We start from the raw sequence: 13,454 nt of genomic DNA on the forward strand, positions 1-13,454 counted from the left end.
AACAATACTGAAAACTTTCAAGTAATAAAAACTCAACCAAGCTGAATAAAATTTCTGTAGAATGTAACAGAAATGTAATTTATCCTGACAAATGAAATTAGAGTGAACACAATGGTAAGTTAAAAATAGTTGTCTGAGGCCTTCAGAAAGAACGATGTATTAGCTATGAGTCTTTTATGACAGATGTCCCCAACCAGTGGGTAGTAGTATGCGTGGTAATTTTGCCGATATTAAATAGAGGACCTTGTGAGTGATTTTATTTTTGAAAAAGCCAGAAGCATTCCTCATCTGAGATCATCACAGGTCTGGCTGTGCAAGTAAGTTCATTGTGAAAGCAAACTGCAAGATGCTAAAGTCTCCAAAATTCTAAGAGTAATAACAGTATAAGACCTACATTAGGCTGTTGGTACTGTTGATGTGAAAATGCATGCTTTTATAATCGGAAAGAAACTGCACATGTTTAACTTTCAAGACAGGTGTGCAGGGAAGAAAGCTTTGGACATGAGTCCAAAATTGAATTATTTGGTCACCAAAATACTTGTTCAATGAAAGAACCTCGACCAATTGTTAAGCACGGAGTTACAAGTGTTGGTGTTTGGGGATGTTTTACTATAGGCAAACCTAGCCTGCTCACTATAATAAAATTCCATTACTTTAGAATCTCTGCATCGACAACTGATGTATATTTTTAGCTGAAGGAAGCCAATCAAAAATGATGGAGGCACTATTTAATAATAAGGAAGGAAAGTGTCGGAAAAGTATGTGGTAATCAAAATCGACACTTTCATCACAAAATTCTGCAACAGTACTGCAATTAGTACTGCAGCCATATTCAACACAAAGGTTCTCTGTGTTTTTCCTTACCAAAATATTTTTAAAAACATTTGTCTTTCTTGTAAGTATATCTGCTGCAAGCCTTTATTCAGGGAGCTCACTCAGCAGTGCACAGCAACATGTGTAGGAGGGGCATCACTGTGCCAGTCTATGCACCATACAGCCAGAGAAGACTTTGGTCTTAAAAAGAATTTAAACCTTAGAAACTGTATGGCAGTTTAGTTTAGTGGTTTTAAAACTGTATCTTTACTAACCCTGTATACCTGGAAACCGCTGTCTGGCTCATGCGAATTTGGATCTTAAAAGCCAAACAAAAAGATACAAGAGGCTGTATGTTGAATCATGTGGTTTCCTGCTCAGATTAATTGTTCACACCCAATAGGATTGTCAACAGGCAGACAACCGATTTAAAAAGGTATAACTGGGTCAACCACCTCTTCACACTACTCACTAACTTCATACACACATTACAGCTGACATCCAACAGTCTGTGCACGTGTGTGACACGGCCAGTATTTCTAAGAGTGTACATCTGTGTTTGCATGCATGCATCCCCACCTCCAGGCTTCCTCCCACCATCATCAGATCAAAGGAACACTAATAATTAGGTGCAAGGCAAGAATGGTTCATCTGCCTGCCTGAAGCTTCCAAAAATAAACATCACCAGAAATGTGCAGCTTTATCTACAGCAGAATTGCCACCACACAAGCACAAAGTAAAAGTCAGAGTTGTGTTGTTAATGTTTTATCCAAATATTAGCTATATTCTGAGTTAACAAGCCTTGACAGTTAGGGATCACATGCAGAAGGTGGCTAACATGGTTTCCCTGCCAATTACTAAAATATAGTATTCATTTATCTCAAAATGAAAGGTGGTATGTGCTCTACATTACAAAATGTTGGTGAAATATGACACCAAAGACTATTATACAGCCTAATTAAACTATTCAAAAACTAAGATACTCACCTTTCTGTTTTTACCTGATCACATGTCAGCAAAGACGGACATGTGGCTCGGTTGTAGATTTTATAAATTTATCTCCTATCCCATCTTATACTGTGGTTAAAAAGTATTTGGCCCCTTAAAGATTTATTTTGTTTTTGCCTTCTTTGCCACACTTAAATGATTTCAGATAATTAAATGAGTTTTAAGACTGGATAAAATCCCCTTGATGAATATAAACTGTCTACCAAAGTGAATGTTGGAGTCACTTTGGTAGACCGCCATGGTGGGAAGGGTTACCACTGTTTCGTATTGTTTTTTTTTACTTGTGGATAATGACTCTCACTGTAGTTTGCTGGAGTTCCAAAGCCTTTGAAATGGTTTTGTAGATGTCAATGACTTTGTTCAGTCAGCAGAATTGTGAAGAATTTGCCTATAAGCTGCATGCCAAGAGGGATAATGCATGATGGCAAATCATAGGCAGCATGGTAGCTACCAACAAATGGGTGTAGCTCTTGAGACAACAGCTCATGACACGGAGTCATGACTTGCTTGGTTTCCTATTCCTATGGTACATGCACAGAATTGAACCAAAACCTTAGCAAGAATTTAAAGAAATTCCAATCATGAGAGATGAAGTTTCGAATATTAATATTAATTTAAAATGTTTTGGCTGCCTTAAAAAAAAAAGACTCTGCAAGTGCAGGATTTTCCAATTTTAATGAAATTTGATCTTTTACTTCAAAATTACAACTGAAGAACTCTTACATATCAATGTGACTGACCTACATTATATACCAAAAAAAAAAAACGACATATCCACCAACTGATCGGGTCTACACTAATCTGCCATTTTATTAGGTACACCTGTCCTATTGCTTGTAACATAGAGACAAATCAGCAGCCAATCACTTGGCAGCAACTGAATGCATTTAGGCACCTAGCTGTGGCAAAAACAACTAGCTAAGATAAAACTTCCCTTCCTGCAGTTGTCAGAAATTCTGTCTCGTGTTTCCATTGGTGCCCCACAGGAACAGGAAAACATGCAATAGCAATATTATAACAGTTTGATTGCAATTAAGCTAATTTTCTTCACTTTGTTCTTATTTTAACTCATCATGATTTCTTCGTAGCTTTCTGTAAGCTTACACATATCAGACCGCCAAGTCTGTAACAGGTTTGGGCATCGAGGCCAGCGACAGTACATCCAACTGGCCAGATCATTTGCATGCAGAGCTTTGATGCATGTCATTTAAATTACAATTGTGACTGTGATTTGATATCATGTGCAGCTGTAGTTTCCATCTTAGTCAAAAGTGAGACTCAAGGCATCGACAAAATCCTCTGATTCTCAGTTATCGGATTGAAAGTTCATTCTGGAGTCTTCTTCTGTCTTTAGACATAAACTTTATCCTGGAGATTGTTACATAACTTTGCCTCAACTCTCAGTTTGGCAGAGGGAAGAGTTAAGCCAACTATACAGAGAACACTGAGAAGGAAAAAAACCTTAATGATATTCTACCACAATTAAAAAATTATAATACGCCAAAAGCATCTTGGGTTTGTAAGAAATGAGGACTGAGGCCTACTCAACACTTACACTGAGGTGACAGACACTGAATTACTCTCCCAAACAAAGAAATCTTAATTTGCTCCCAAAGAGCTGCAGGACTCAGAGGTTGGACCCTAATCAGGACAAATTAGTGATAAAACAGAAATAATGAATCTGCTAGGAATGTTAAAACTCTAGGACAGAGTTGGAAGACTGATCCAGGCTTTCTGTATGGGAAAAATGATCCTGTGAGTAATGTGCACATCCCAGACAGGCTGACCACTCACATCTAAACTATTTGGCTTTTCTTCCTAATATAGTCCACATAATGAGAGTGAGCGTTCAGTGGCAGAGCTCCATAGATAAACAGCTTCATGCAGCTGAAAAACCTTCAGTTTTTAAAGTCTGCATAAATTGCATCTATTCAGAAAGAAAATAGCAAACCCTACAATAATATGAAATGTGCGTCAGAAAACCGTTGTCCTGCAGAGTTTAATGTTGCATGTTTAGGAAGATAATAACACAACTTTAAAGGTCATAATGAATAGCCGCTCACTCTAACCCCGCATGGAGCGAATGATCTGAGTGGAATAAAGCAGCAGGATCAGTGATTGTTTGCAGGAGGAACACATGGTTACAAATCTCTGTCTCTTCTTACCCAGAAGCTCTTTAGGAACATCTGACGATTCTTCGCTCATCATGCTGGAGATAAATATCCCAAACAGTGCCGAGAAGTGAGTCAACACATGGAGAAGCCCGTAATTTGGAGGGGAATAATGAGGAAAGAGGAAGGGAAGTGTCAGGTGGTGGCGGTGCGGTTCTCCCGGTTACATGCTTCTCTCCTCCGCTCCTGTCCGGACAATGTATCCGCGTTTTGGTGGGCGCATCTCCTATGGGTTGAAATGCGCCGGGTTCCGAAGTCGTATAAGAAAAACAGAGAAAGAAAACAACAAGCTGAAGTACTGTTTAAATCATATCAAACCCCGGAGCTTCGGGAACATAAAAGGACCACCGCTATGGCACATCGTTTTCGGCCGTGGCCCTACCGGAAAGCTGTCGGTATTACAGTGCGACCCAGTAGTAATGAACGGAGCCCCTCCCAGCTCTGTGATGCCACAGCCGGGAGCCGATACGATGCCGGGGCGTCGTGGCTTGGCAGAAGGGGGCGGCGGTGTTGGTGGTGACAGACTGTTATTAATAAGGCGTCTACACAGGCGGATTCTATGAAATAGTGACCTCTAGAGGTCATTCAAGGGTACTGATCCATAGACCTGAAGTCAACCATAAATTGACAGTTCCTTTAATGTAAGTATTCTGTTGTAGTCTGTTGCACATATCATCTGCCTCAACATTTTTTTGCTTTTGCCTCCATCAACAATTGATGTTGTCATAATGTTAAGCTGTAATAATATTTTCATTCTTCATAGGAAACCCATAAATATGATTTTAAATCTCAGTGGTCTTGTGGTCTCTGTGTATACCAATTTCAAAGTGGAGCCACCATCATCCAACTACATGAATGACATCAAGCAGTATGCTAAGTATGAACGAGGCAAGAACTCACGATGCCAATCACACTAGATAAGTGTGGCCGAATGGTATTCAAAAGGTTCAACCACTAGAAGCCAACATATAGTGCTATTAAAAAAAAAGTGTTAGCCATTTCAAGACTTTCTCTGTTTTGGCTTTTTTGTCACACTTAAATGTTTCAGATCATCAAACTAGTTAAAATTTTGGATAACCTAAGTAAATGCAAAAGGCAGTTTTTAAGTTTTGATTTTATTTATTTCATGATTTTGTTGATGTGCTCTTGGAGAATTTTGATTGACCGACCTCTCTGGGTAGATTAATCACTTCTGCATGTTTTCTCCAGCTGTGGATTATGGTTTTCACTTTGGTTCACTAGCCTCCCAAAGTCTTAGAAATGGCTTTGTAACCCTTTTCAGACTGATGGATGCAGATGACTGTTTTCTACTGTTTTTGATTTTTGTTTTTTATTATTATTATATGTTGCTCTTCAAAATCTTTCATTTGTTAGGTTCTTTTCAAATTATTGGTTATATCTGTTGGTGAGGTAATAACCAGGGATGTGCTTGGCTTGGAAACCTCTAAAAATGTAGTTCAATCACAGTTAATCTACGATTTAACAAGGGGGACAATTACTTGTCCCAGAGGGTCAGGTAGGTTTGGATAACTTTTTCACTCCAATTTAATTTAATTCAATTCAATTCAATTCAAATTACTTTATCAATCCCAAAGGGAAATTAAATGTTGTTGTAGCTCATATTATGAAGGTTTCCTCAAAGAGCCGTTGTAGATGCTGATGGCTGTGGGCAGGAAGGATCTCCTGTAGCGCTCCGTCTTACAGCAGATCTGAAGAAGCCTCTGATTGAAGACACTCTGTTGTTGTAGGACAGTCTCATGAAGAGGATGCTCAGAGTTCTCCATAATGTTCTTCATTTTATGAAGAATCCTTCATTGCACAATGATCTCCAGAGGTTCCAGAGGAGTTCCCAGAACAGAGCCAGCCTTCTTTATCAGCTTGTTGAGCGTTTTTGAGTCACTGCCTCTGATGCTGCTTCCCCAGCAGATGATGGCAGAAGAGATCACACTTTCCACAACAGACTTATAGAAGATATGCAGTATCTTGCTGCAAACACCAAAGGACCTAAGCTTCCTCAGGAAGTACAGTCTGCTCTGTCCCTTCTTGTAGATGGCTTCACAGTTGCATCTCCACTCTAGTCTGTTGTCCAGGTGAACACCGAGGTATTTATACTCCTCCACCACCTCCACTTATTCTCCCATGATGGAAATCATCTCCTTTGTTTTATTCGTGTTTAACATGAGATGAGTTTCCACACCATGCCACAAAGCGGTCCACCAGCTCCCTGTACCCAGCTTCTTGTCCATCTCTGATTCACCCCACGACTGCATCCGAGTATTTCTGCAGATGACAGGGTTTGTACTGGAAATCTCAGTTGTACAGAGTGAAAAGAAATGGAGAGACAACAGTCCCCTTTAGTCTCATAAACTGTGGTCTGTTTGTCAGGTAGTCTTTATCCAGGAGATTGTTGAGTTCTCCTGATTCTTCTGCAGTTTCAGAATGAATTGTATTAAATGCACTGGAGAAATCAAAGAACATGATCCTCACAGTGCTACTGGCTTTGTCCACATGACAGTGGGTTTGTTGAAGCAGGTGTATGATGGCATCTTCAACTTCAAATCCACAACAATAAGCAAACTGAAGGGGGTCCTGATAGTTTACTGTTTACTTACTCAGGTGGGTCAACAGGAGTCTCTCTAGGACCTTCATGATGTGAGATGTCAGGGCAACAAGTCTATAGTCATTGAGGACTGATGGGTGAGTTTTCTTTGGTACCAGAACAAGACAAGAGGTCTTCCACAACACCGGAACCTTCTTCTGGGCCAGGCTAAGGTTGAAGAGGTGCTGCATAATTCCATAGAGCTTCTCTGTGCAGACCTTAAGGACTATAGGGCTGACACCATTTGGACTTGCAGCCTTATTCCATTTCAGTCTATCTAGCTGCCTCTTCACCTGACTTTTAAAAACACACAGGTGGAAGGGGGAAGCAAAGGGAGCATCAGCATCTTCTGATTTGGTTGAAGACAAACATGTAGAAGCAAAAGGCTCTAGGGCTGAGGTGAAAAATAAAACATTTGAGGTGTTACTGGACAGCTGTGGGTCAAAAGAGGGTGGGATGTCTGTTTGGCTGTGAGCAGGAGAGGAGGATGCTGAGCTTGTTTCTGAACTGAACCTATTGAAGAATGTGTTCAGTTCATTGGTTCTGTCCAGACCTCCATTGGTCTGATCATCCTTCTGCTTAAGGCCTGTGATCTTCTTCATCCCTGACCACGCATTTCTGATATCATTTTGCTGAAGCTGCTCTCCAGCTTTTTCTTGTACATCTCCTTGCTGTCTCTTATTTTGACTATAGGTGGCTTCTGTATAGTTCTCAATAATTCCCTGTCTCCCTCTCTGAAGGCTCGTTTGTCTTGTTAAGCAGGTCCTTCAGATCACTGGTGATCCAGGGTTTGTTATTGGGGAAACTTCCTAGCGTTCGGGTGGGGATGTTGGTATCCACACGGAAGTTTATGTAGTCGGTCACACACTGTCATGGCATTGATGTCCTCTCCATGTGGCTGGCACTGTGCATCCCAGTCTGTAGCCTCAAAGTTACCTCGCAGGGCTTCTTCAGCTTCCTGGGACCTGGGACCTTCTTCTGACAGTTCTTTATTGCAGGCTGCCTCTGAACAAGGGGGTAATATTTCTAGCAGAGAAAAACAAGATTGTGATCTGATTTGCCTAGAGGAGGTCTTGCTTTAGAGATGTACGAGTCCTTGACCCATCATTTGAAAACTGCTTTTTTATTTACTCAGGTTATCTTTATCCAGTATCAAAATTAGTTTGATGATCTGAAACATGCAAGATCCCACAGACAATCGGCAGCCTTGATAAGGGTCAGGAAGTCAGCAACAACCAAGTACCTACAAAGAGTCATCGACCACATTAGGTTAACGAGACTGGCAAAAAAAACTTTCTCCAAGGAAAAACATTTTGTTAGCAACAGTCCTGTAGTTTAGGTAAATCCCCATTAGTATGGCTTATTATGTGGAGATTATTTTGACTTGAACAACCACTGCATAGGTCTCTGAGATAGAATAGGTTATACAGTTGTTGTGAGGAATGTGTCTGTGCACATGGGAGTAACAAGGCTGGTCAGAACTGGAGCAGAAACTATGTCTACCAAAATGCTGCCAAAATTTTAAATTACAGTTATTTTTTCAGGTTTTACTGCAGTAAATTGCAGTCTGATTGGGGACTGTTAAAATCCCTCCATAGTGTCAGTTTGTCAGGTCTCCAAGCTGCTGATCTGAGAAAACATTTGTCAGTAACTTCTCATTACTGGATACTATACCATATACATCTTCACTTTATGTTATATTAAAGCTAGAAAATCTGATACTACATTTGTCTTGGGCAGTTTTCAACTGTGGCCTTGGCAACCTTTTTACATCTGACTTGCTACTGTGAGCTACAACTCTGACCACATCTGAAAAAGTTGTAAAAATTATGAAACCTTTAATTAAATTATAATTTACCTTTGATCTAACCAAATGTGGCATTTAGCTCTCACAGTGATTCAGTGTTGAAAAATACAAATAACTGTTTAAAGAAAACTACAAATCTAAAACAATAGATTTATTTGACTGAATAGGAAAGAGTATTTGGCTGGTGAGCCCAGACTGTATTCATAGTCAAATAAGGAGCCTTTTATTTGAATATCTCTGTTTTTCCTGTGGTGAATTAAGTTGTAAGAAAATACATTGGAAAGGTCAAACGTCTTTACCATCTAATGGAAAGTTTTGCTTTTGAGTTATAAATCAAGCTTATAAGTAAATCCTGTTAAAGTTTCCTGCTATGTGTGATTCAGTAGCAGGTGAACTTGTTTAATTTTTTAATTTTTTGTTTTGATTTTTTACATTTTTTTGTTCTCTCAGTATTAGTATGCACAATTAAATGATGCTGTGGGTCTAAGATCGAAAGACAAATAGACAAATGTTTAACTGATTCACACCTAATGTTTGTGTTACTTTGAGAATCATATATGAATCAATTTGAAAATGGAAACTACTCTCATAAATGTCTCTCCTGGTCAGACTCAAGCCTGTACTTTAATGTCTGTTACATCTCCATGCAGACCAGAGAAAAGTGTCCAATTATTTTATTATTGGATGTTAAAAAACAGAGACATTTACACTGCATCATGATACTCAAAACTGCCAAAACAGTAGTGTTTTTCTATCTTTTTTTTTGTTTAACAAACATATGAAGAAAACTTATCTGTTTTCTTGCACAGCTTACCTTTGAGTAAAATAATGTGGGATTTTAAACAAAAATAAAGAAGGCCGTAGTTGTCAAGGAAAATGCATACAAGGTAAATTTTAAGTTTAAACGAACCAGACTAAGGCTTGAGTTTTCTGGACAGAAACTGACACACTCTGGACCAGCACAGTCAAGGTTGTTTAAAAAGAGTGTTTTTCATGCAAAATACTCCTCCTGTGCCCGTAGAAAGTAGAAACAACGCCACCCCGTGTCTAAATATTATAACTACACACAGAGAGAGGACTGCTCAGCCGGTCAAAACAACTTGAACTTTATTTTGGTGCAGTGCATGAACTGTTTAACGTTTCAAATTAATTCATAAAAGTTTTCACAGGCTTTTCATGACTTTTAACAAACATATTTTTGATTTATATTTCAGTGATGTCTCATTGCAACGCTGAAGATATAGACATCAGCTTGAGAGTTTAAGTGGGCATAGACAATTGATGGATGTTGCATTCCTCCATGTAGGTATAAATTAGCCCCATCATAAAGGAAGCAATCATAACAACTGCGACAAGTAAAACAATTTAACTGCTTTCAAAAATCTTTTTTTCAGTCTGTAGAGAAATTAATGTGAGGTTTTTGACAATACTCATACCTAGTTTTATTGTCTGTGTATATCTCTATACCTCTCTATCAAAATATATGCAGCAAGCAGCAAAATAATAAGTTTATTTCTTTTTTCTAGAGCTGTGAACAAGAAATGGGCAGCACAATGGTTTAGTCGTTAGTACTGTTGCCCTTGGGTAAAAACACAAGCCAGGGCCTTACTGCATGAAGTTTGCATGTTCTTCCCATACATGCATGTTTTCTCCCTGATTAGGTCAGCTTCCATTCACAGTGACCACTGGTGATAAGTACCACCCCCCTGTGACCCTACATGAATAAGCAGGTAGAATAAATCAATGTAAATAAGAAACAGGTGTTTGAAATCATTTCATACCAACTGCATTTTCACTCTATACCTACAGCATTGATATTTACTGTTATCTGACAGAATGGATGTTTTACAGGTAAATAATGAGTTACCTATCATCTGATCAAACTTGCCATTTAGTTCCCACCATGACCCCCCAGTGTTGAAAAATACAAATAAGTCTGTAGTTTAATGTCACTGCAAGTCTAATTTAGGTTCAAAACAGAAACACTTTGAGGCCACTAATTGAAATACAAATAAATAAAAATGTTATTCACTCTACAGCCCTTATGCACATAATTACCTGACTCATGATGTTTTCACTTCTGTTAGAGGGCTTTGAAAGTGGGACCTTGTTTATTATTATTTCCAGTCAGATAAGGAACTCATCTGTATGCGTGGGTGGTTTCCTGCAGTCTAATGAGTCATAAAATCTACATTAGAAAGGTCAAACTTCTTTCCATGTTATGGAATGTTCATGCTTTTAGATGTGCATGACAATAACAGAGAAAAAGGGTGTTGGAAGATTTGTACATTAATTATTAAAAGACATTTTCATTTATTTATTTGGGTGAACTTTGATAGAAGTGGTTTGAATACTTTTCACAAATGTTTTTTGATCTTTACTTTTATGAACTATTAACACAATTGTCATCTTGTCTTAGAGTTGCATTTGGGTGGTTGCTATGCAGACTGAGCAGGAACTTGTGTGTGTGGAGGAGTTCTGGGAAGCAGCCCGTTGGCACCCCAGCTAATCTTGGTGTCCTTGGATGCCAGATGTGGAAGTGTGGGCTGTATCAGTATATGGACAGAACCAGTTTTATTCAGTAGGATATGTATTTGTGAAACTGTGTGTAGCCACACCCACGATTCTGTAACATGAGTGTTCTTTCTGTCCTTAATAAAAAGCTGTGACACAGGGCAGCTCCTTTGAGAGAATGAACTCTCTGCCTGGCCAGCCAAAGATAACTTTGACTCGCTTGTGTCTTCATTGCATACCTTCTCTAAGTTTATCATTATGTCTAACTCTGACATTTCTTTGGTCCTTCGAGCCGGATCACAGGTGTCCCTGTTCCGAGGAGCCCGGTGCCTGACTGAGGGTTAAGTCTGCATGCAGCCACGTCTGGGGAACCAAAAACCTCTACAGTAAATTCTGTGTGGGTAACCGCTCCGTGGGCCGTGGGACTCCGGACTGTAGACCAACGTGATCCCGAACAGAAGGTGTGATTGAACGCACGAGGTAAAAAGTTAAACCTGGGTAAAACGCAGGCAGAGGCCTGGCGTCTGCGGTAAAAAGAGCTCTAAAAAGAAGTGTTGCGTAAATAGGAGTCTTGAGTTTCGCTGCCGGCCCCCATAGACGTGCTTACTAAAAATAAATGTTGCGCAAATATGGAGTCATCGATTCCATATAAAAAAAAAGGAAGAAGATCTCTAAATAAACTTAAAGTTGTTCTCCACTGAACCTGTGCTGTAGGGAATTCTGATTTGTGTTATAGGCATTTTACCAGTAACAGTCTAAAACCTCTTTCACCTCTGGGATTAGAACCCTAAGTGGAAAACCGGATGAAAACCAGGGTTTTCATCTAGAAGCCTGTTTTCCGGGAGGAATTGAGGGTCCGGTGAGAAATTCTGTTTGCTGGTGGATACACATACATATTTTATGTTCTGAAAGTAAATGAGATAATAATAATTAGTTAAATCAGAAACAAATAAGATAATAATTAGTTAAAGAAAGATAATAATAATACACAGTTAAAAGTTATTGATCGGGAACTATTAATTAAAATATAAAATTAGTATATAACCTCTCCAAAGATGGGCAGCTGCGTCCGGAAGCAGCCCCCGTTGGAGGGAGATGCGAAGTTCATGCATTCAAAAGATCCAAACCTTGCTAAATGGCAGAAAGGTTATAGTTTCAAAGGGACTTCTCAGTCTCTGCTGCAGACAGTTGATAAACAGATTAAAACAAAAAGATGAATTAAAAAACAGCAAGAGTAGCCGTTAACTAACATAGCCATAATACTGAGGCCTTAAGAAAAGCACAGGGCAAAAAACTTTCAGCTTAACTGAAAACAAAAAAAAGGGGGGCAGACCGCCACCCATCCCAGTTCAGAATACCGAGGTAGACCCAAATTATTCAGTTGACGTCCCTCTCCTGGATGGAAAGAGCCATCCTCGGCGTGGGTAGGGGGCTGGTGGGGGGGAACTTCAGGGTGGGGGTTGGAGGTGCCAAGGCCCCTCTTGAGGTTGGGGAGGTGGATTGTGGCTGCAGTTGTTGGGGGGTGTCATGTGGGATGGTTGCAGGACTGTCCCTTTGTCTTTCAAAGCGGCAGTAGAACTCGTTCAGGTCGCACCTTTGACCAGAATGTCCAAATATTCCAGAGCAGTAGGCAGAAAAGTGGGAAATAACTCCTCTCCTCGCACATTTTGACACACGCAGCTTAACAGACGTCGCAGCTCTGACGTCACTGGGAGTATAAACCAGCTGAGATGCAGGGTTTCGTTGCCATTTCCCGCCTGTCTCACAGGACAGCGCAACGGAGGCGCTTATCTGGAGAAACAAAAGCTTGCAAGCAAACTTTTGCTCCACAAGGCCATTCCCGGAAGAGCTTGAAAGCTGGAAATCTGTCTGATACGAGAAGATCAGAGGATTTATTTACCAATCGAAGACCACGCCGACACCTGGCGCAGGTGGAAACCTACAGAGGTTCTATGTCCAAGGACATGAGTTTTCCTCCTTGTTGATTCAATCGACTAAAGGTTCATCTTTTCCCCTCCTGGACGGATGAGAAATTACCGTTTCTTTTCTTTAATTTGATCATGGACGCGTGGTCCCCCTCCCCTCCTTTTCTTCAGACCTGATCCCTCCTGGATCAGAGAGCAGAAATCAACCTCAACATAATTTCGTTCTTTTCATATTAAACCGGATAGGTGCATTTAGGCCCTGCGATGGACTGGCGATCTGTCCAGGGTGTACCCTGCCTCTCGCCCATAGACTGCTGGAGATAGGCACCAGCTCCCCCGCGACCCACTATGGAATAAGCGGTAGAAAATGACAGACAGGTGCATTTAGAGGTCTGGACAGGATGAGGCAGTTAAGATGATGTAGGATCACCAGTAGTTAATCTCAGGTATTAACTTGTTGACTGCAATACTGATTGAATTATATTATGCTGAGCTGTGTTTTGATTTGCTGCTGAATTGTGGGTGGTTAATGTTTTTTCCGGCTGATCCCAAATCAGCCAGGAGTTAGACACTGGACTTTTAAAAGTTTTTCATTCAAAGCAACTGGGCCTCACCCG

The 13,454-nt window shown here is 40.1% G+C and overlaps 1 protein-coding gene across 4 annotated transcripts in view; it reads right to left on the minus strand.

Moving 5' to 3' along the window:
• Positions 1-4,517, minus strand: part of LOC124865643 (F-actin-uncapping protein LRRC16A-like) — an 81,086-nt gene extending 76,569 nt beyond the window's left edge. For 3 of the 4 annotated variants that reach the window (XM_047360906.1, XM_047360907.1, XM_047360903.1), the window contains exon 1: positions 3,987-4,363. In XM_047360906.1, the coding sequence (XP_047216862.1) occupies positions 3,987-4,029 (43 nt within the window). In that variant the 5' untranslated portion in view covers positions 4,030-4,363. The other variant, XM_047360904.1, reaches the window with a different exon arrangement.
• Positions 4,518-13,454: the final 8,937 nt, after the last annotated feature.

This window comes from Girardinichthys multiradiatus, chromosome 3 (assembly GCF_021462225.1).
Source record: "Girardinichthys multiradiatus isolate DD_20200921_A chromosome 3, DD_fGirMul_XY1, whole genome shotgun sequence".
Classification (NCBI taxonomy): Eukaryota; Metazoa; Chordata; class Actinopteri; order Cyprinodontiformes; family Goodeidae; genus Girardinichthys; species Girardinichthys multiradiatus.